The sequence below is a fragment of the Amphiura filiformis genome, chromosome 1 (genome assembly GCF_039555335.1).
Source record: "Amphiura filiformis chromosome 1, Afil_fr2py, whole genome shotgun sequence".
Lineage (NCBI taxonomy): Eukaryota > Metazoa > Echinodermata > Ophiuroidea > Amphilepidida > Amphiuridae > Amphiura > Amphiura filiformis.
The window spans coordinates 97,434,692-97,458,731 of NC_092628.1; the positions used below are offsets into that span (position 1 = coordinate 97,434,692).

A 24,040-nucleotide genomic window follows, 5' to 3' on the forward strand; every position below is an offset into this window, starting at 1 on the left:
GATGTGATGGGTCAGTTTTCACCAGTCATGCCCAGTTTTCACCAGTCATTTTCACCATATTTGAATAGTTGACCCTGAAGCTATGTCACTTCTGGTCAGGAGCCATTGAAAACAAAGCACAGCGTGGCGCAAAACCCAAACAACAACACAACATCGGCATTTACGTTTTGTTTGTTGTCAACTGCATATAACCCGGATGTTAACAACTTACCCGGATGACCGTGGTGACCTATTGTAGCAAAATTGGATTTGTGCTACGTAGCCACAAGTTGAGCCATCATGATCTGCTGCCCTAACAATTTTTGGATGCAAGCTGGTTTTTGTTTCCACAATTAGTAATTTCTTCCATCCCCTGGAGGGCATTTGAACAATTTTGATACACAATTTATAAACTTTTCCCCCTAGAATGGAGATACTCCTTTACACATGGCTTCAGATGAAGAAACAATAGGTTACCTTTTGGAAGCTGGTGCTGAAGTTTTTGCTGTGAATCAGGTAAGGCAATTCAGATAATGTCTAAATTCTTTGCCATAATTATGGTGTTATTGTGATTATAGATGTGTTAATAATATAGAAGTGGTATTGAAATTAGCTGCTAGAATCAAGTCATGAAAAATTGGCATCACATGGTGGTGTTCAAGTTCAAGTTTATTTTTTTCATCTCAATTCACATCAATATTATAAAAAAATGTAAGATAAAGAATAGATTATGATGTTACTGAAGAACATGAAGAGTGAAGAGATATGGATGCTGCATAATCTTGACAACCTATCTGAAACTTCCAGACTGCCAATATTAAATCAGTTTTGGGAGCATTGAATTTCTCATTTGAACAAGTAGCGTTTTTTTATTTTTGATCATCATACAATATTCTTTACGTAATGACAGATAAATTATAGATTGACTTAAATCTCATTATCTAAAAAGGTGAATGAAGGCAATATTTTATATTCTACAATCTAGCACCCATTTACCACACTGAACTCCTTCATTATATTATTGCATCAGTCATTATTCTCAACCTGCTTTTTGGACTTGATCAACCTCAGTTTGCCTCCACAACAGAACTTTCACTATCTAAGGGAATGGTACTTTCATAAAACTCATCATGATTATGTAAAGAATAGCTCACAGTTAATTTTCTAAAATAATATGTCCTTGTTAGTATTATTTTTTTTTTGTAATGGTCATGCTCTTCACATGGAATTACACTCTATGTCATGTTATGTATTTTGTACTCTGAGCAAATGTATTCATTCATTGCAGAGATTTGAAACACCCCTTCATCACTTCGCAGCAAGTGCATCTGCAAATCTGTACAGACTACTTCAAGAAGGAGCATTCATTAATGCTAAGGATATAGTAAGTGTTTGTTTGAAGCATTCTTAAAAGTACTATGTGAATAATGAGTATTGTACTATGATGGACTATTTTATTTCCTCAGAAGTTTGATATTCCACAGCAACTTTCCAGTAAACAAAAAAATCATGCAAAAGTATTGAAAATCCCTGTGCATATAAGCAGACAAACTATACCAAATAGATTGAAAACAACAACCAACCTTTTGGACAGGTAAACTGTACTTCTTCAGCAACAAAACATTAAATAACAAAAACTAGTGGCAAGTTCAAATTGAACCCAGTGTGAAGACAACAAGCTAATAGCAAAGTTTGCTAGATTTGTCTTCACACAATGAAAGCAAGTTCACTACTCTTTGTATGCTTATGTCCACAGTGATTTTCATCACTTGTTTGAGTGTACTCAAAGTTTCATCTACAAGGCTGGTTGGTACCTGTTATTTTCTCAGGTTTACACTTCTGTGGACTCTAGAATTGGTTATTTTTGGCCTTCAAAACCTTACCTACATCTGTGCCTACATTCAGCGTTTTTTGTTTGGTTTAGTTTGTTGGTTTATGTGCACAGTGATTTTCTTTACTTGTTCCAATGCACTTTTGTACTGTTTGCTGGATTCTTATTGGTTCTTGTTGTTTTTGCAATTTTTATACTTCTGTGGGATTTGGAATATGTAATATGTAGCCATCAAATTTTACTTACTATTGTGCATACATTAATTGTTTTTGTCCCCCTCTGCATACTCAAGTTGGAATACCTTGCTCTTTCTTTTCAGTTGTTCACATATTCAAGGTATCCTCTTGTATCACTTATTGATCCTTCATGTGTTTTGTGGCCTCGACCATTGGACTTGTAGGATTCAACTTTGCATACTTTTTTTAATCACAAATATTTTATACACCCACAGGACCATAATTCTCCATTGCATGCAGCAACAAAGGCAGGAACATTTAACCAAGCAATACAGCTCATGCAAGCTGGAGCGAATCTATGGGAAGCTAATAAGGTAGTTTGCATATTTAGTATTTTTATTTCTTCAAGAAACCTTCCAGAATCTCTTGCTTTTCTGAAATACCCTATTTGAATGGGTCAGAATCTTTAACAAAATTTTGAACCCTAAGTTTAATGTTTTAGTATTTAGCCAGTATGAACTAGTGGTTCTTCATACTATTTTTGTAGTATCATGTTAATATGAAAACATAAAAAAGTTCCATGTTTGCCAACTGAAAGTGTATAATACCACTACAATTACATTAATCTTGTTGATTCTTAGCTGTGTTATATGACATGATATCACACAGTTCAGCATGTTCGCATCAACGCAATATGTGTACATGTTATTCGAACCAATCCAAGGTAAATAACAACAACATTTCAGAATACTCCAGCAGAAATCCCTTTTTAAAACCATGATCACTATTTTATTCTATGAAATGTCTGTTCATGTCAGTATTATGTTTCATCTTCATGGCATATATTGTTGCTTTTAATGTAGAATGAAAGATCATTTTGGCTGCAGTTGGCATGGTTCACTTGATTGTTGGTGTTTTTACCTCCTGATGATGATGCCTGGATCCTGTAGGGCCTGGATAATGATGTTTTGTTTGTTATTTTTTCCAGGATGGTAAGACCATTTTACATCATGTAGCTGAAAAACCAAAGGAAGATGGGGATATGCCTGTAAGCTACAACCATGAGGGAAAACAAATATCTGGAAGTATGCTAGATATCATACTTGCCATAGGAGGTGTATGTGTCAATGACGCAGACAAGGCAAGCTACTTATTTCAATATATTTGTTGCTTCAGAATCTGTTAATTTGAGTACATTTTTACAACATGTGACCTTATAAGGGATTTATTTCTGATTGCTTTGCTTTTAGAATGTAATAAATGTATAGCACCTAACTAAATCCTTGTCAATTGATAATGATCTGCTGCAGCTGCTTACATCAAACTTTCATTTTTATGCCTCCACCGGAGGTATTATGTTTCCTGGTTGTCCGTCCATCCATCCGTCCATCTGTCCGTCCGTCCGTCCGAGCTTGGGTGCAATATCTCGAACTGATAAGATGTACAGTGATGCAATTTTGTGGGGGGATGGTCATTGGCGGTCTTCAAATTCCAGTAGGTTTGGTTAATGGGTCAAGGTCACCCAAGGTCATCTGGGGGTCATCTGAGGTCAAATTAGCAAAAAACGTCGTATGGGCATGAACCTTGGTGGGTACTGTAAACATTTAGAACCAAATTTTTTGAGGGTCATTTTGGGGTCATCCAGGGTCACCCAGGGGTCATCTGAGGTCAAATAACTTCAAACTGTCGTATGGGCATGAACCTTGGTGGGTACTGTTAACATTTAGAACCAAATTTTTTGAGGGTCATTTTGGGGTCATCCGGGGTCACCCAGGGGTCATCTGAGGTCAAATAACTTAAAACTGTCGTATGGTCATGAAACTTGGTGGGTACAGTCAACATTTAGAGTCAAATTTTTGGATGGTCTTTTGGGGGTCATCCGGGGTCACCCAGGGGTCATCTGAGGTCAAATAACTTAAAACTGTCATATGGGCATGAAACTTGGTGGGTACAGTCAACATTTAGAGAAAAATTTTTGGACGGTCTTTTTTGGGTCATCAGGGGTCACCCAGGGGTCATCTGAGGTCAAATAACTTAAAACTGTCATATGGGCATGAAACTGGGTGGATACAGTCAACATTTAGAGTCAAATGTTTGGACGGTCATTTTGGGGTCATCCGGGGTCACCCAGGGGTCATCTGAGGTCAAATAACTTAAAACTGTCGTATGGGCATGAAACTTGGTGGGTACAGTCAACATATAAAGTTAAATTTTTTGGAAGGTCATTTTTGGCCTTACATTCCACTCGGATAGTATCAAAATACTTCCTTGCTTCTGGTGCCAAAATCAAACCATTTTGATGAAGACAAAATGGGTCAAGGATCTTTCATTTGTTACACTTTTTCTAAAAACCTACACTCTCATCTAGAGATGGCCAGTTCGGTGAAATTGCACCAGTTAAAATGATACGCTTCAAGGTGGAGGCATTGCGGCCGACGCTTTGCGTCGAGAACCGCGCAAGTCGAGAACCGCTCTAGTTTGATCTTAATCGTGGCTATGATGTACTATGCAGCCATTATCTGGATGAACAAAATTAAGAAATGCCCAAAATCAAGTGCTAGTACCAGGTCCCCCACTGTAAAAAATGGACCAGCTAAATTTACACGCTACAGAGCCTGAAAATAAAATCCAGCGAATCACACGTATGGGAGCTGCCATAGGGTGCTAACGGCAACATGGGGGTCGCCGGAGTGTTCTACGTGATCAATAACGCGTATGCGCCGTACGCGACCGGTAGTTCCTGATACGCGATGACAGGGTCAATGGCCGCTTCCACGCAGTAACGTACTTCTGAACTCACTGTCAGGGTCCTGCTAGTACCTCGGTACGGATGAAATCTTTTTCTTTGAATCAGGCAATCAGAAGAGATTTTTTTTCAATGTTAGTGGAATTCCTTAGTCTAATTTGCCCGATTATATGTTTATGTTTGTTTAATAGGATGGAAACACTGCATTGCATCTTGCAGCAAAAGTCAAGAATGAAGACAACTGTATCAAACTAATGGAAGCAGGAGCAGATGCACTCTTGAAGAATGTGGTAATGATACACAATCTATGAGGTTTTCTTTCTCAAGCCTCCTTTACATAGGCCTAAATGGCATAAAACTTCATAGTTGCAGTAGTGTATTAGACAAGGGTGTACTCCACATTTCAGAAAAATACAGCACTAATTATTTTGGATTATATATTATCAACTGCTGCCAAATGAAACAGCTAAATCCTAATCCTTTAGTTGGTTCTAACTGGCAATGAAAGTCAACTTTCAATATTTGGCCAAATAAGGGCCAAAATCAGGCTTTTTTAGGGTGTTTTCCGTATGCTGTGACAATCAAACCCAAAGACTTGTACCAAGAGTAATTTTAGTAAATGCATTCTAATTGTTGGCAAGCACATTTTCTAATACCTTTCATGGCCAGTTATCAAATTAAAATAATATATTAAAATTATGCCAATTCATAGCCTATACTCAAGATTCTGAATGCTTAGACTTGTGCTAAGTCTTAGACTTGTGCCAAGTCTTTGAATTTTGTGACTGAAATTGTAAGAAATCATGCAAAATTGCATGTTTTTGGCCCATTTCCCCTCAAATTAATTGCAAAACTATTAAAATTAGATTGTTATTGCCAGTTAGAACAAGCTAAGGGATTATGATTTAGCTATGTTTCATTTGACAAAAACATGATTATATTTTTTTTATTAAAAAAAATTAGTACTGTATTTTTCTGGAATAGGGAGTAGAGCCCCTAACCGCTTTTATCGGTCTGGACAGCTATAGATATAATCTGGGCAGGACTTACAAAAATTGCAGGGTGCATCTTCTTTTTGGCTTGTTAACACCCAAATTCACTGTGATTCTTGGGCCAAAAATTGTATAAAAATAAATTTACTTGCTCTTCACTGTTTGCAGTATAACCTAATCCACATAGCTTATACACATATACATGGACTGTGTATCTTTAAGGTTGCAAGACAACCAGAGGTGTAAGTCTTCCGAAAATTCCCGGAATTCCGCAAATGTGGCCAAAAAAACAAAAAAAACTGGAAATGTAAAAAAAAAAATTAATTTAAAAAAAAAAACATTTCCGGGTTTGGATGATGATAATTCATCATAAAAAACTTTTTGAGGGGGTGATACCCTGCAGCCTATTCCCGGACAAGCCTCCTTGCACTTCCGGAAATTTGGTGAGGTGCTCGCTTTGGTTCGCATGTTTTTCAGGGAGTGGATCGTTACCTCACATGGGTGGTAGTTTACAATAGTTCATCAAGTTTATAAAATGTGTCATTAATAGTGGACCATATTGACGTGATAAATATAGCAAGAGTACAATACTTTTTTTTGGGCTATGTTTGTCTTAATTAATGTCAGTAAGATTGTTGAAAAGGCCTCTATTATTCTTCAATTTCAGTATTTTAATTTCCAAAAGGATTATTATTTTGAAGACTATCTTTAAAATAATAAAACTTTATTTACATAGACTTCGTTATTGTTTAGGCTATGTTGTGTGACTCAATTACTACTTTTCTTTAACTGTAATGGGAACCACCACTATCAATAATGGTCTCTTTTTCCCTTTACATGTATTATGTGCAGGCAGGGTATCAGCCACTTGATACATTTGGAGACAGGAAGCCAACTAAGTTAGCCAAGTATCTGAAGGTAAGATTTGAAAACTTGATGTAAAACATTCTGAAATATTAGTTATTTAAGAGTTGACAAAATATTTTGCAAAAATGTTTGCCACAAAAATTTTATAATAACATTTTGGCATCATATTTAAAATTTTGTTATTGTGTTTTTTCATATAAAACATTTTAAAAACCTTTTCTTGACCTTTATATAACCCGACATTTAAATGTTATTAAAAAGTTATGAATAAAACCAAAATGTGTCTATAACACGTTTATAAAGTGCGATGGCGAACCTGTTTGTTGTATTTAATTCCCGTCAATCCCATTGTGAGCTTTTTTCTTCTTCGCCTCAGATTGGCGGTATCACAAAAATGTGTCTTGACCCAAAATTTTATGACAGCATAAGAAAATAGGTATTCAAAATAAAATATTTTCTCATTCATTTTCATTACCAGATATTTTTTCATGCTAAGTATTTTCTCACTCCTGTCAACATTTCTATGTCCTTTGTGGCCTTTAATTTTCTGTCTTTTTTTTCTCCTTTATCTGTTTCCCCCTTTTAGTTTCTTTCTCTTGTCATTTTTATTTTCATTTTTCCAATCTTTCTAATTCTTCCTCTTTATTTCTTTCCCTTGCGACAAGTTGAGTGGATGGACAAGTATAGTGCAGTTACAACTTGCAACATTATTATTGAAAGCTCCCTATAATGTATTTGTTTTACTATGGCTGTAGAAACAACAAGAAGAGAGACTACTGCAAACAGGCAAAACTAAGCTAGACAGAGTGAAATTGTTTCTAATTGGGGAGCCTGAAGCTGGGAAAACAACCTTGAAGAAAACCCTGACAAGCAACAGTTCACAAGTGAGAATGAGTAAAAAAGGGATGATGATAGAGTTAATCAGGGGGGTTTAAATTGGAAAGAGTAACCAAATATACCATTCAGGGGACTGTGCAACCACTGAAGCCAAATTATACTGGAAATGCAGAAAACAAGGACACACACATTCCTACCTGTAAAATCTGCAACCAACCGTGGCCCCCTTCTTTTTACCAGAAACATACCCAACCAACCATGGACCTTTTACATTCCTAGGGGGTAACCCACCCTAACAAATATGGGCAATTGTTAAATGCTGCTTTACATTTTGGGTTGATTCCAACAACCATGAATGTCCTCAGTTGGTTTTAACATGTTTAAGTAAAATACAAACCACTCATATTGTCACTTTGATTTAAATTTCAATAGGATACTGGAGACCTTACACATTGTAGCTACAAACCAACACCAGGGATTGACATTGGGCATTATTCCATAAAAGATGCTGGCAAAAAAGATGCTGGCAACTTTTCAATATGGGACTATGCTGGGCATGAGGAGTACCATGTGACACATAGTCTGTTTCTTGGAGGAGATAATGCAATTTTCTTGGTGGCTTATGACTTGTCAAGACTTATGGATGAAGATCATGAAAGTGCTGAAGAATACTACAACAAGGTAATTCAAAGGAATTAGGTAAATTAACCACAAGTGAAAGAAAGTGTAAGAAATAGACTTGTTCAATTCATTGAAAAGCATTGGGACTTTGGATCTTGATTGTGTAGTTTAAGCTTAAATGACATTTTTATTTGCCAATTTTGTCTGTTCCATATTCTACAACTCAATGCCACTGGCATTTATTGGTGTTAGGCCTGTAAGTCTATTGTTTTACTTGTGAAAAATATAGTTGGCAAACTGGCTCAAAACAGTTCAAATGCATGTCATACCAAAAGGTGAGTGATGCAGGTCTATCGTGAATTTGTAGTAGAGACACTGCCCTGTATCCCACCCTTCCCCGCTCTCCATCTTTCAATGTTGGAGGGTCATGCACCTGATGACAACATGACTTTGTCCATCAATGAATGGGGGAACAGGGGCAGAGATTCACCAAAAGACAGTCAAAATGTCCAAACATATATTTCCCTGATTTTAGGTGTGCTAATGGATTGTGAGGTATGCTGGGATTCTAATATACTTGCTTTGCAGAAATGACAATTATTTTTATTTTGATGTTTTTTTTTTTTTTTTTTTGTTTTCATATAGCTCAAGTATTGGCTGTCTTTTGTGAAAGCAGGCAATCATCCAACTAAGAAGCCAGTTGTTTTACTGGTGGCCACACACATTGACACAGTTGAACAGATACCAGGTATGTTTAACATTGCTGTGTACTCTAGATGATGCGATTTAAATTGAAGGTTTTTAGTTTATTGCAAAGCCACCCACACAAACTGAATTTTAAATCGCATCATCCCGACATCAAAAACTTGGGGTACTTCGTACACTGTTAGATAGGAAAGACAAAATTGTCACTGAAGACCAGGACAAAGAGGAGGAGGAGAAGATAATTAAAGGTGCTTTGAAATAGTGTGGATACCCGGACTGGTGTGTGGAAAAAGTCAAGAGCAAAATAGCCACAAGGAAGCAAGTCTAAAGACAACAGTGCAAAATCCAGGGGATTGGTGATGTTGTACCATATGTTGAAGGGGTGTCCAAGTGTATTGCCAGAGTCATGAAATCATATAATATCCATCCCGCCATGAAACCCCACAGCACTTTACGCAATCTTCTTGTCCATCCGAAAGATACACACGAGCCGCCTAATTCTACGGATGTCATTTGCTCAATCCCATGCAAAAACGGTGATTTTACATATATAGGTGGAACTGGAAACAAATTTGGTAAGCGCTTAGACAAACATAGAAATGAGGCGGAGAAAGTCGCTACCAATATCTGCACTAGAGCCAACAGGAAAGCATCGCAATCAACCATCCATAAATCTGTGATAACTGACTATGTTGTGGACAATAATCATATCATCAATTGGGAGGAGGCAAAGATTTAGTGATAAATACACAAGATGTATAAAGGAGGCCATCACCATCAGAAAACAAAGCATTACAATGAACCGAGACGAGGGCCAGTACAATCTAAGTCACATCTATGACGACCTGTTGATGTAGAAATCATCTGGCAACAGAGTTGCCAAGCAGCGATCATCACATCAACATCAGCATTGAGAAAGATAGCTGGTAGCTATCGAAACGTCTGCACGTAAGTGTGTTTAACTGGGACTAGTATATGAAAAAATATACAGTTTTATGGAACAGTCCTGATGAATTTATTCAAGAAGGTTTGAAAACCTTTTGGTATACCTGAAGGGTACTGAACAAATTTTGGTTGGGCTACCCTCTTCAAAGTGTCAGGCATTTTTGGTAGGGGGCAATTAAGGTCAAACAGGTAATATATCAAATTTCAAAAAGTCAATTTTTTTAAATATCAGGACATCCTTGTATTCAGAATGCAATTTGATGTGTCTGATGTGCTCTCATGTCCCACAAATGTTGCTACCTAATCCTTAAAAAAATATCAAATCCATATCAGTGCTCATGTTTGCCAACCTAGAGTATAAAATAATGTCAAATTAAGCAAAACTACTTGGAAAAAAAATGTTGATCCTCTTGGTTGATTGATCACAGATACAAAATAAACTTTTATGTGAAGTACAAGATAGAATGAATTACATGATATAATTTTTCTGTTATTTCTTGTTTTAAATCGTATCTTATTCCAGGACAAAAACTTGCCAAGGAAATTCTAGAAGAATTACAAGAACTGTTCAAGGAATCTCTAAACATTGGGGATTACAGTCTCCGTGTTGATTGCCGTGACAAGAAATCTGAAGAAATGACTGCATTGATAGCTGCTCTCTCCAAATTGGGAGATGATATTAAGGTAAAAGGAAAACAAAACTTACATACAAAGTTTTATTAAATTTGATGCAATCACAAAGTCAAAATTAGGAATTTACACACATAAAACCAATCTTAATCCTAAGCAGGGTGGTTTAGCTGGTCATTTTTGTTAGACAATAGATGGAATTTAGTTGTACATGTGCATTGAAAAGGGCACACTTAAGTTCATAAGCAAAAGAGGTTTTTTGAATTAAACGATTGCTTGTTTTGATTAAACAGTTCGGTAATGTGTACACATGATTCGTCAAAATGAGGGAAAATATAGTCAATTGTGTTTCAAATGTCAGGAATAAATGTGGATAAAAGGCTTGTGTTATCTTTGGTTTGAACCAGTTTATTTACTTGGATCACGTTATTGCAATAATTATGTTCATCATTGAAGCATCATTGCTTATTTGCCGATGGACAACTTCTTCGGAATATTATATCAACCTTCATCCACGTCATGGCTAAATTTATATATTTATTATGCATGAACCTGGTTGAGCTAGCTTTTTGGGACTATTTTCATTTGATTTATGCTTATAGTGTATACATTTTGGTCCCTGAATCAGAAGTACACCAGGCACAAAAAGAAACTCGTCAGTTATATTCATCCTCGCTGTTCAATAACTTGATAATTTTGGAGAATTCTGAAATATACATTTTGTTAATTGGACTTTGCTTTCTCATTTGACACCCTGTTCGTGAAAAACGAACAAGAATTGACCAAGATATGCGCCTCCAAAGCCTCAAACCCCGAAATCAAAAGTTGCATTTTCAACGATTTTCAATGGGGATGCATCGTTGTATTGCACACAAGCACCACGGGCCAATCGATAAAACACACAGTGTAACAAGCACAATTGAATCGTTAAAATTGCAACTTTTCATTTTGGGGTTTGAGAGTTTGGAGGCGCATATCTAGGTCAATTCTTGCTCAATGTTCACGAACAGAGTGTCAAATGAGAAAGAAAAGTCCAATTAACAAAATGTATATTTCAGAATAATCCAAAATTATCAAGTTATTGAACAGTAAGGATGAATATAACTGACGAGTTTCTTTTTGTGCCTGGTGTATAGGTAAGACTGCCATCTGGCGATAAATATGCTTATTTTGATCTATGTCAGTTTTCTGCTAGTGTGTACGCAGTCACATCTTAATTAAAGTGCAGTGTGTAGGCATGCTTAATTGACTAATCAACATTTATTAAATTAATCTTCATCAAAATAAGTGTTTTAATGTGTACAGGGTCTTGGACAGTTGTCACTGCAAGTATTAGACTTGGTCATTTAAACCCACAAATTATCATTTTTTTTATATCTTGAAGATTTGTTCATTTCTGGGTATATTTAACCATATTATGTAACTTCTGATCTGTCATAGGGAGAAAGGGATGTGCCTTCCTTGTGTGAAGTTATCAAGAAACACATGACTGAGTGGTGCAACCCAGAATATCCGGTGTTGACCGTACCTGAGTTTCACAACCGTGTTAAAGTGATATACAGCAATTCTGGAGATGAAGTTCTTGGCAACATCTTTGAAATAGCAACAGAATATCTCCATCAAATGGGAGAGGTAAAAAATTTATACCTTTATTATCATTATTATAATTATAATTAAAATGATGATGATCATATCATCATCTTGTGCTGCTTTAGTGTATTTGAATTTATTTTTCCCAACATGTCACCAGGGCTCAACCTTAACTTTTTTGGGCAAAAAAAATTTTACAAGCCAAATTTTTGAAGGAAATAATGTTACAATAAATGTAAAAAAGAAGATGATAGACGATAGTCTAGTAATTTTAATATATGTAGCATGTAACAATTTAGATTTGAGACCTGCTTGTGATTTGTTCTAGATTTCTTTTTGACATGGGGGGGGGGGGTGAAAACATTTCTTGGAAGTATAGTGAATCCAGCACCTTTTGGCAACAAATTAAGCTTATGGTACAAATATGTGCAAAGCGCGAGAAATTTTTTGCCATCGGGCTAAAATTGTGAAGGGGCCTTTGGTTCAAAAGTGGAACAAATTTGTATGAAGAGAGCAAAAATTTGCATTTTTAAGGCTAAATTGCCAAATATGAGCATCAAAATTCCACAAGCCAGTCGGGCGTGTACTTTTAAAGTTACACGCCCAACACCAAAAGTACACGCCATTCGTGTGCGGGCGTGTGTAAATGTCGAGCCCTGCATGTCACAAGTCCTATAGATGAAAGAAAGAAAGTAGATAAAATGGCAGAGACCTGGATTGTAAGACCAGAAAATAATGAGCACTAAACTATCAAATATTATGAACAGTAGAAAAAAGGTGGAAATCTGCCATAATTAAACAAAAGATGTAAAGACCTTTACCATCAATTCATCTTTCAATTGTGGCTGATTTCCACTTTTATTTAACTACTATTTATTCTCACACTGCTGATGCAGATTTTAACTATACTCTTCTTACATTTTCTTTATCAAATATTATAGAAATAGCAATATCAGTTCAAATATATATTACATGCTTATCAAGACATGAAGACTTACATCTTTTCATTTTCTAAATAGAAAACAATTATTTAATTCAACAGATATATGTTGTCAAATCTGGAGAGCTAAGAGAAGTGAAATCAGTGGTCCTAAATCCCCAGTGGTTATGTCATACTGTCATTGGGCCAGCCTTTGCCAAAGAGAGGTTCTCCTTCAAGAACAAGCTTACCGATAAGGAGAAGTACATAATGGAGGACTTCAAGAGATTGTATCCCAACTTTGCAGACTATGAAATTCTACTTGATTTTCTCAAACAGTTAGAGTTGATCTTTGAAGTTGACAGCAAAAGGTAAGCTTACACAAGGAAATGCAGTAGATGAACTATTCTAATGTTCCATGACAAGACTATGTGATGTGATCAAGCAAAATGAGTCGGATATCTGGAATATTGATTTTGAGATATAACCAATAATAAGATTCAACTTCTTTTGTATTTTATTGTTTTGAGCAGCACTAAAATGGCCATATCTCTGGAACCATAAGTCCAATTATGATGGGGCTTTCAGCAAAATAAAGCTCTATAAATGGCTCGTATAATGCGATTGAAAACTGAATTTTGATTTGATCGACATCAGACTCATTTTGCTTGATCGCATCACACTGACCCGATCTGATCCGCTCAGACCAAAGTCAAAATATTGACAATTGAGTTCCAACCATTACTAAATTGCTCAGTACCTACACTTCCAGATGTTGAATCCCCAGGTCTCTTGAATACTTGTTTGCAAAGTTATAAGCCTTTTATATATCCATTTTCTTATGTTTTTTACTGTTTTTTCTCCTCACTTTTTGCCTCTATCTCAGTTTCATTATAACTGACTTTAGCCCTATTGGATCAGATCTGGTCAGATCAATGTGGTTTGAAAGTGTTTTGACATATCTGAAGGATAATGAACAAATTATGCTTTGTAGGGCAAACTATACCCCTTTGGATTCCTTTGGGATATTTTTAAATTTTGACCCCTGTTTGACTTTAATTGACTTTTATCAAACAAACTTTAAATGGGGCACCTCAAGCCAGATTTTTTCAGTACCTTTTGGACATTTTAAAACCTTTGTTACAATAAGTTGATGGTTTTGCATACAAAATGCATGATTGTATAAACAAATAACTCAAGTGGTGTTTTTTCTTATTGTTCATCCAGGTATGTTATGCCAGTGAAGTTGACTCGGAGCAAGAAAGATAAGCTGTGGCATGAGGACTCAACCATGACAGTGTACTACGGAAGACGCATAGAGTGCCGAGATGAGATAGATCTCTTCAGTGCAGATGTGTTTCCATGCTTCCAAGTAGCAATGATGAAGAAGTATTCAAGCCAGAGTGAAAAACCAGTCATCTCCTTGAATGATCTCAAAATTTCTCAAAGTGTTGAAGGGTATGTTGAGCTGATGCCTGACATGCGAGCTATCCAGTACTATGTACGTGGAAGAGGAGAGGGACAGATGGAGAAATGTCATCAAATGCTGAAGGATATTGAGGCTACAATTGATTACGAGTTGGAAGATAGATCACCAGGTACATGTGTAAGAAAGAAGTATCTAAGTTCAACAGAAGTGGAAAAGTTGAAGGATCTTGACAAAGTCAGAGGTTACACCAAAGAGCAGCTTATAGAAGCTATTCAAGGAGATGGGGTCATCCATGAGGAAGGCACACACAACACAGATGAAGTAGCAAGCATTGTGTGCAAAGGTTATGACATGATGTTCGTGGAGGAATGTGGTCTTGATTGCAAGCTGGAATGGGGCATGACAAAGCAAGCCAAGCAGAAGCTCGAGGTGGCTTTGGATACCAAAAGGTACACAAGAGATGACTACGGCAGTCTTGGTGAAGCATGTAGGATCTCAGAGAGTCGGCTTGAGCAAATGGAGACACATCTTCAGGGCCCATCTATGACTTCAGCTGTTCTAGATGAATGGGACAAAGGAGGAAGTCATACTGTCGGTGAACTTCTACACATCTTGTCCATGCCTGGATTGGTTGACAATCAAGAAGCTAAAAGCATTCTCACCAATATGCTTAGAAATGCTGGACAGGTAGGTGAACTTCTTCTCTCTTTTTGAATGATATTGACATCTAGTCAGTCAATAAAATAGTCAATCAGAAACTTGTGCTGGAAATACCAGCAGTATTATGGAACTCTTTTCATTTTAGACATACAATGCTCTGTTTTGGTCCAGACATTCAAGAACTTGCTGAAGATGCAATTGTTTAATTCTGTGTGCAAATGTATATTATGTATATTCATTTATTAATTTTTAGCACAGCATGGAATAGTGTCACTAGAATGATAGAGCATTATAAATTATGTCCAGAGCCTTTTATCCTATTGACTGCCTTAATTGATGACCTTTTGCTATTTTTTGCTGTTACTAAAATTTTATGCAGCCAACAGCAGCACCCACCAACGCTAGTAATGTCCAATTTTCAACATTCTTGCAAAATGGATAATATTATTGATATTTGTAAACTATACCACAAGTCTGATTTGAATGACTATCTCTGCACAGATACAAATCAAATTTTATAATCTTTAATTTTTTGGGTGTGGTTTGGCTGCAATGGTTTACGTCATGTCTGCCCCATGTCCACGATTTTTCTCAGGGAGGTGGAGGAACACCAAAACATTTGTCTTCAATGTCTTGGTATATTTTCAACCTTAACTCAAGAATCACAAGACCTATGGAAATAGTCCTATATTAAGAAGTACACTGCAGTTTATAAGTTAAGTGGCTAAAACTGGAAAAATATACCCTCATTATCCTGCCATATTGTTATGATCCTGTTAGATCACGTTTTAATAATATTATGTCCATTTATGGCCTTTATAAGAATTGTCTATTTAGAGAATAAAGGTATTGGTTTTAGCCACTGGAGTGCATCTATGTGTGTTTATTCGTAGCATGTTCAGGAGATATACCATAAACAAAACCTTAAGGTCCGTATGCACAAAAGAGTTAGACCAGGTCTAAAGTTAGACCTGGTCTAAGTGGAATTTATTTCCATCAGGAATGATCCTTTACTCTTATTTCCTTCCTAGAGTAGCTAGCAAAATCTTAAGATTTAAATGCAAAGGTCAAAAATAATACAAAATAACTGAAGCAAATGTAAAGGAAAATGTCCTTTCTCCTGGGATAAAATTCCACTTAGACCAGGTCTAACTTTAGACCTGGTCTAACTCTTTTGTGCATACGGACCTAAGTGAATCATCAATTTATGTTTTGCTCTTGGTTGTTGAATTTCTGTCTATTAATTAATAATCATTGTGATACCCCAAAATAACGGGTTCACAACAATATAAATATTTATTATCTATAGTTCTAAATGTTATTGGATATATTGTTTGACAGATTAGATTACTTTATTATCAGTAAATTGAAATAAAAAGGAAAGACAATGAATCAAGAATTATGGGATAATACTTTACATCCTGTACTTTTGTTTTTATTTTAACCTATATAGGATCCGTCAATTTCAGTAACTGAAGGTGACATTTCACCAGGATTGTCTCTGGAGGTCCTAGCTCATCGAGCAGCTTTGAGAAGATCAAGTAAAGAAGTACATCGCAGTGCACAGCCAAATACTCTCATGGACCATTTACACCATTGCTTTCCAGAGGAAACTGCTGCAAAATTAGAACAAAAATGCAAAGGCCCTAACATGTTCACTGGCATGAAAGATATCATCACTGAGCTACTCAAGCTGAAAGTATCAACATGGTGGAAGTCCTTGATGAAGGGAGTAGGAGTTCATGTACAAGCTAACCTACAAGAATCATACAGACACATTGTATCTGAACATGAGATTTTCACATGTCTAAGGTCACCACAGAAATAATCAGATATACATGCAAAAGCTTGATAAGCCATGATCGTGTCTTTGGCACTGTCACACTTTTGTCAATGTGTATCCACTGGCATAGATTTCCTTTTTGAAATGGGAGATACATGGGTACAATCTGTGAAGCCAGTGGCATGTGCTGATCTATATACTTAAAAATTATAGTGTCTTCAAATGTATTAAATGTCTCTATGCACTCTCCTGGCCTTGACAAAAGGGGGAAATAGCAAAGTCATGCAGCTGATGTTAAAACAGCCTGAAATAATCAAACCTGAAATAAATTGTATATAAATAAATTTATATACAATATACACCTAAATGTAATCATACCTGTAGCAAAAATGACCCATGGTCACAGAATTATAGGCCAATCAATGAAATGATGCCATGCATTTGATGTACCAGTGCATGCAAAATTGTGCAATTTTACCTTATTTTGGCCCAATGCACAATAGAGGTTATCCACTTTAATCATGTGTGACTTCTAACAAAAGGCGCTTCCTCATTTAAATATTACTTTAAGAAACGGTCTGATATCCACAACTATTCGACAAGACACTGTAACAACTACAATCTAACTAAAAATAAGAAAACATTTTCGGATCATTCAGTTCGTACTAGCGGTCCCTATCTTTGGAATACACTAGAAAATGAATTTAAGCAATCTACATCAGTTAAACATTTCCGTAATCAATTTAAGCAAAAGCTAATTTCAACTTACTTTGAGCACTTAAAACAAATTTAACCTATGGTTTATAAATTTCTTTGAGCCCCGTCCTTGTCTCGTTCCGTAATTGTACTATTTGGCTTTGTATTTTGTTTTTTAAATATTTTTTGTTTGTTTGTTTCTGTTTCTACCCCTACAGGGGAAGGCATTTTACAGGCCTATTTGGCCTTCCAGCCTTCTCCTCCATTACATGTTTTGTTAATTGTTGTAATTAAGTTATTTTTTCCGATTTTGATGTATTTTGATAATTTAATAATGTCTGATTTTGATGTATGTAATTATGTATTTATTTGATATGGAAATAAAATAAATGATGATAAAGAAAATATCAAAAGTTAAATAAATTTTATCAATAATTTATGAATTGTAGTAGTGTCAATATCCCTACTGTTTTTTGTCAGGTTTCGTCATCAACATATTGTTTACATTACCTTAAAACACTTCATGAATCTATTTCTACCATTAGCTCAAATGGGTTGTAGTGCAATTCTATATTTTAAACTGTGTATGAGGGTCATTCAGAAAGTTCTACCTCCATCATCACATCTCTGTTACCTTACGTGCCAGGATATTAAAATTACCCATGAGTATACTCTTAATCTTGCTTACAAAATAAAAGTTATTTAACTAAAATGTGATTTTTGGTTATTTAGATATGCTGGCTAAACTGAATACAGATTTGGTATGTTGGAAACGGTTAAAAACTGAAGCCGAAAGTTTAGTAAGCATCATATTGTAGCTTTGGATAATCTCCATAAAAAATGTTTTTATGATGCGGTTGTCCAACTGCTTACTCAGGATAAATATTTTGTTCCTATTTTAGCTCCCTGGCATGCCTTGGTACTTCAAATCAAAATGAAACAAGTTTTATATGAGAAGAAAGCATCGAAGGGTTCAAAAGACACACAAATGTTAGTGAAATTTGCCAGAATTTGACTAGACCAAGTAATTACGTTCTTATTTTAAGCAATTGCTGCATCTTGACGTGGAATAAGATAATCAGTTTGTTAACAACTTTGTATATACTATCTGCAAGCATTATATATTGGATAAATTATTTGAACAGAAATAAAGCTATTTAATCATTTTCAGAAATAAATCTGTAATGATTTCCACATAGATGTGGTAAATCTTTTTAATCAAAATTAGCCTTTCTTTTCAGACCATTTCCGACATACCAAATCTGTAATTACTTTAACCAACACTTCTTAACAACCACAAATCACATTTTAATTAAATAACTTTTATTTTGTAGCCCAGATTTAAGAGTACAATCATGGATAATTTCAATTTCCTGGCACGTAAGATAACAGAGATGTGACGATGGAGGTAGAATTTTTGAATGACCCTCGTATATTTACAATATTTATAAACTTATGTGCTTAATATTGATATTTTCTTTCAGTCATGGTTTATGAAATATGATGTCCTAAACTCATTCTCCTTGTCACTTCATATGTGCTTTTTTGTTGTGCCTCCTCGTTTTCTTATATTTGGCACATGGGGAGCAGCATGGATATGAATTTTCATTTTGTTTATATTGTACAATGTACTTCTATAAAACTTTGTTCATTAGTTTTAAAAAAATGTGTTGGTTAGGCCCTAATTTTTCATTGTTTGTAATTTAAGATATTTTATTCTGTTTCTGGTTGTGTAAAGCGCCTAGAGGCATCTGTCTTTATTATTATTAAATGGTAGAGCGCATCAAACTTCCATACTAAATGTCCCTGTTTCAATCCCCAGTAGGTAAATTAAAGTAACGCGATGAAAAAAGAAAACCCTGTTCTACGGGCCCGACCGACCCAGATTTTGAAAAAAAAAAAAAAAAAAATTCCTGTACAAATGAATGCCGACCCAAATTTCAGAAATTTCATGAACAAATTTTTTTTTTTTTTGTATTTTCTCAAATTGCAAATTATTTACAGATTTCTGTGAATTTTTGGGTCATTTCCAAAAACAAAAAAAAAGGCAGACCGACCAACCCTACTTGAAAGGTCCGTCCGCCTGTAAAACAGGGTTTCTTTTTTTTGTCGCCTAAGTAACATGTATATAAACTAAATTGGCCGATATTGATTTGTCGTTCCATAGATAGCCAGTGAGTATAAGACTTAAGGTAGTAGCTTACTCCAAGTAATACTTGGATACACCTCATGTGTCAAATCAACCATGTCTATTCATTGAGATCTTTAATTGTAACAAAGGAAAGTATTTGAGAGATTGCGATTTTCAAATGTACGTATCGAACGTACGTGGAATCTATTCAAAATCACTCTCCTATGATGGGATTTTGAATAGATTCCATGTGCGTACGTTCAATGCTACGGTTGGAAATCAAAATCTCTATTTTCTGTGATGAGAAGTGATAAATCAACAAATTAAATGATTTACATGTTTCATCCAAATATAGTGCATGTTATAGCTAATCACCAGTTAGTAGAGTGCGCCCTTAATGTTATGTAACGATGCGATATAATTTGAAAGCATATAGAGTACGCTCCAGCAAGATTCAAATTCAAAAATTATTTTTGGGTTCTTTTTCATGTGTTTTTCAGCTTGTAGTTAGGGACGGTTCACAAACACTTGTAAGGGGGGGCCTGATGCAAAAAAATTTCATCGCGCAAATATTTTGGGTCCCCCCTTTTTGACATGAAAATTATGGGTCAACCCCATAGAAAAGCATATAAACTCAATTTTTCCAGGAAAATTTGTGGTCATTTTTTTCAGGGCCCCCCCCCCTTAGGAGGGTGAAAATTTTTCAGGGCCCCCTTTTTGCATCAGGCCCCCCTTACAAGTGTTTGTGAACGGTCCCTTAAAGTACATGTATGTGTCCTTTATAAATTAGTGCTTTACTGATTATGTATCTTGTGTGTGTAGGGTTTGATGGTTTATTTTGTATGTTTTTTCCCCCCATCAAACCCAAGTACAGGGAATAAAATATGAAAGAAAGAAAAAAAGATTCAAATTGGTGGAAAGTGTTAAACAAGAAATTTTCTGAAACAAATAAAGGCTAGCAAGCGGGTCACAACTAATTAGCTCTGGTCTGACGGCTTATGTAGATTATCTCATTATTTGAGTGTAAAAAAGAAATCATCATTGTTGCTGAATAAATGTTATAAAAGGAAATTAATGTGGATTGCATGCTTTTGATGTTTTTGATGTGGTTGTTTTCTTTTACTGCTCGTAGAACAAGGAAATTATCCTTCGCCAGGTTACCTTAGTTTCACATTGCAGTGAGAATTAAAAATCTGCTTAAAATATATAATGACCAGGAAATTAAAGCACTTCCAACACAAACACGAAACGTTTTCTGTCAAACCGTTTACAGAAAACATTTAAATGTCGGGTTATACATGTATAATGGTACAAAACATGTTAATGTTTTCAGGACCTTTATATAATCCGACATCTAAATGTTTTTAAAACATTTTGACAAAAACCGAAACTTAATAACGTTTTTAAAAAATCTGTGTGTTTGCTGGTTCCTCCTAAAATCAAGACTGATCAAGTGAAAAAAATCTATGCAAAAAGGTTTATTTAGTGGTAATCAGTCAAAGAATCATTTTGCGAGAAAAAAATCAAACAAATATTGCCTGTGCATTTTATGCAACTTTGCACAGTTTGCGTTCGTTTTTGTATTCTGATTAACATTTTGTAATCGTTAAGGGGGTACTACACCCCTGCCCAATTTTGTGCCTATTTTTGCATTTTTCTCAAAAATTATAGTGCATTGGTGACAATTAAGTTATGTATATTACAGGGGCAAGGACTACAACAACTACTGCACTGGAAATTTTATTTCAGCACAGACATCAGTTGTGTAGTTACAGTAAAAATGAGGGAAAACCAATATTTGATCAATAAATCAATAACTACTTGCCTTGAGTTGCTGAATTTTCAGTGCAGTAGTTGTAGTCCTTGCCCCTATAATATACATATCTTACTTGTCACCAATGCGCTATAAGTTTTGAGAAAAATACAAAAATAGGCACAAAATTGACCAGGGTGTAGTACCCCCTCAAAGGCCCATTCAGTGATTTTCTCATCCTTAGGATTGTAAAAATCATAAAATTCAGATTTTGGCACCTTTGTTAGTGTCATAGATGTGCTTATATAGACTGCTAGTGGTGAACCCAAAAGCTGTATAAGACAAAATAAGACATTTTACATGAATCTGTACATGTAATTTCTACACTTAAAGTAGTGACATTAGCTACATGTATTTCAATGGGGCTTCAACTTTGTCAATAATGTTGTTTCCTTATTTTTTTTCCTAATGTTTCATTTCAGAAATACATAATTACAATTTTTGTATACTTTTGCTGAGATCACTGAATGGGACTTTAACTAGGCTTAAGAAACCAGGTGTGTACTTTCATCAAGCTGACAAATCAATTTCAGGGATTTACATTTCAAAGAAAACCTACCCTTCTAAATAACTCAAAACATTTTCTTTTTTAATTAACATTTTTATAGATATTGTAATTTTATGAAATTGTAGACACCTGTGTGCATTTTATGCAACTTTACAGAGTTTTTATCCATTTTTGCATTCTGATTAACATTTTTTAATTGTTAACTTGGCATAAGTGAACCAGGTGTGTACTTTCATCGAGTTCTAGCTACAGGGTTTCAAAATGACATCAAGAATCAGGTCATAAGTATCATGCACTTTCAAAGATTACACATTTTATGATAGATATTTAGTTTAATATGGCAGAAAGAAGTCCCATCACAAAACAGTGAGAATGTTGGTCTAACGACGAGCAGTTTCTTTAACATGTTCATCATTTTAAATAATCTTAATCGTGTAACCAATCACAGAAAATATTCTTAGAAACAACAAGAAGTTGTCCTTACGGTGATATTATGCGAACATTTTATAAAATTGTAAATGACAGTAAGTATGTTAATTTTAAAGCTTACATTTTTGAATATAAATTGTGGTGTACCCCAAGGGTAGTAAATACTTGGATCTTTATTATATTATATATAAACGATAATAAATGCATGAAGGATGTTTCAATTTATTCGCTCTGCTGATTACACAACAATATTATTACCAAATAAGAATATAATAAGTAAGGTATTTTTGAAATAAACCAATTTTGGGTTTAGAATAGACCAAAAGGAAGATGCAAATCGTATATTTTGTCACAATATATCTGTCGACTGAGCAGGGGAGGGGACTGACTTGCCACCCTGCTCTATATGGCTAATCTCAATTGGTGCTGATGAACAGTAGCGTAGATTTCTTTTTGACATTGAGGGGATGGGCTTGGACAAAATTATTTAGGTATAGTGAATTCAGCACCTTTTGGAGACAGAATAAGTTTATTGTACAAATGCGTGCGAAAAATTTTGCCATGTTAAAGCTAAACTGGTGATGGTACAAAGTGGAATAAATACTAGACTGCAGTACTACACTACAGAGGGTCTGTCATGCAACACTCTTATTCAGACTCTATTGGCCCGGTTACAGAAAAAAAGTGCACAAAATATATTTCCCAGTGCAATGTGCACATTAAAATAAACAATTTTGGATTAAAAATGAAATGGAAACATATTTGCCTACCACACAGATTAAACTCGGGAATGCCCGGTCCTACCGTCAACTTAGAATTTATTTTAAAGCTTGATCCAGAGAATATAAATCTGGACATTAAGTACTTCTTTCATCCATCACTTTAAAGACCCTGGCCAGCAAGGCTCTTAATGCATGTAATCGGGTAGTCATTTATTTGGTTGTGGGTACAAGAGATCTGATTTCATTGAATTTTGATTGCTACTTAAAAGTAAATATGGCCTTGACTGCTATTATACCCTAAAATGTGTATTGCCCTCATTTCACATTGTGAGAGGAACTCAATTTTTAAAAAAAATCACCGAACCGTATGGAACATGATATTTTTGTGGTAAATACAACAAAATTTCATCCGTAAGTGTATCATCAAACAAGAATCTGATGAAATTAGTCAAATTCTACCATAACCAGGCAATGAACTTCATGGAAGTTTTGAGTCATAATAGGTTTTTCCATGCAATTTAGTGATCGTCACTGACATGAGTTTTAAGTTTACTGAAGTTACTCACACGATATGGCATGACAATTTTTGCATTTAAGTCCCTTTTTTCATTCTCTATAAATTTTAGGTAAACACTATTTATTGTTACTACATCATCAAAATAACCAATGATAAGCTAATGACAAAGACACAGTAAATAAAGACACAATGGTAGAGACAAACCAGATTTTATTTCCGGCTCAAACTGCCAAGATTTAATACGATGGCAATAGTGATTGCATGAAGACATTCAGTCACATAGTCAACAAGCAGAGCACACATACATCATCACCAAATAAGATCTGATCCACACGGGTAAGAATTCAACACAACCAACCAACCAACCTACAATCATAATGAACATCCATTCTGTTAGCATGTTAAATAAGACAAAAAAAAAAGGTTTGTCTCAAAGCTCACAAGTGGTTTGAAAACAAATGCGCAATGCAATTTTTTTTTAAATTCTAGACTTGGTATTTTTTTATGGTATCTG

General features: G+C 35.2%; 1 protein-coding gene across 1 annotated transcript; it reads left to right on the forward strand.

Annotated features, from left to right (window-relative positions):
- Window positions 1–18,045, forward strand: LOC140164839 (death-associated protein kinase 1-like). The gene is made up of 14 exons (XM_072188219.1): window positions 1–495; window positions 1,268–1,363; window positions 2,262–2,360; window positions 2,975–3,127; window positions 4,924–5,022; window positions 6,577–6,642; window positions 7,347–7,475; window positions 7,861–8,109; window positions 8,695–8,797; window positions 10,223–10,383; window positions 11,770–11,961; window positions 12,962–13,209; window positions 14,066–14,954; window positions 16,381–18,045. Exons 1-14 carry the CDS (start codon window positions 427–429, stop codon window positions 16,753–16,755), a joined length of 2,928 nt encoding a protein of 975 aa, XP_072044320.1. The 5' UTR covers window positions 1–426; the 3' UTR covers window positions 16,756–18,045.
- The last annotated feature ends 5,995 nt before the right edge of the window (window positions 18,046–24,040 follow it).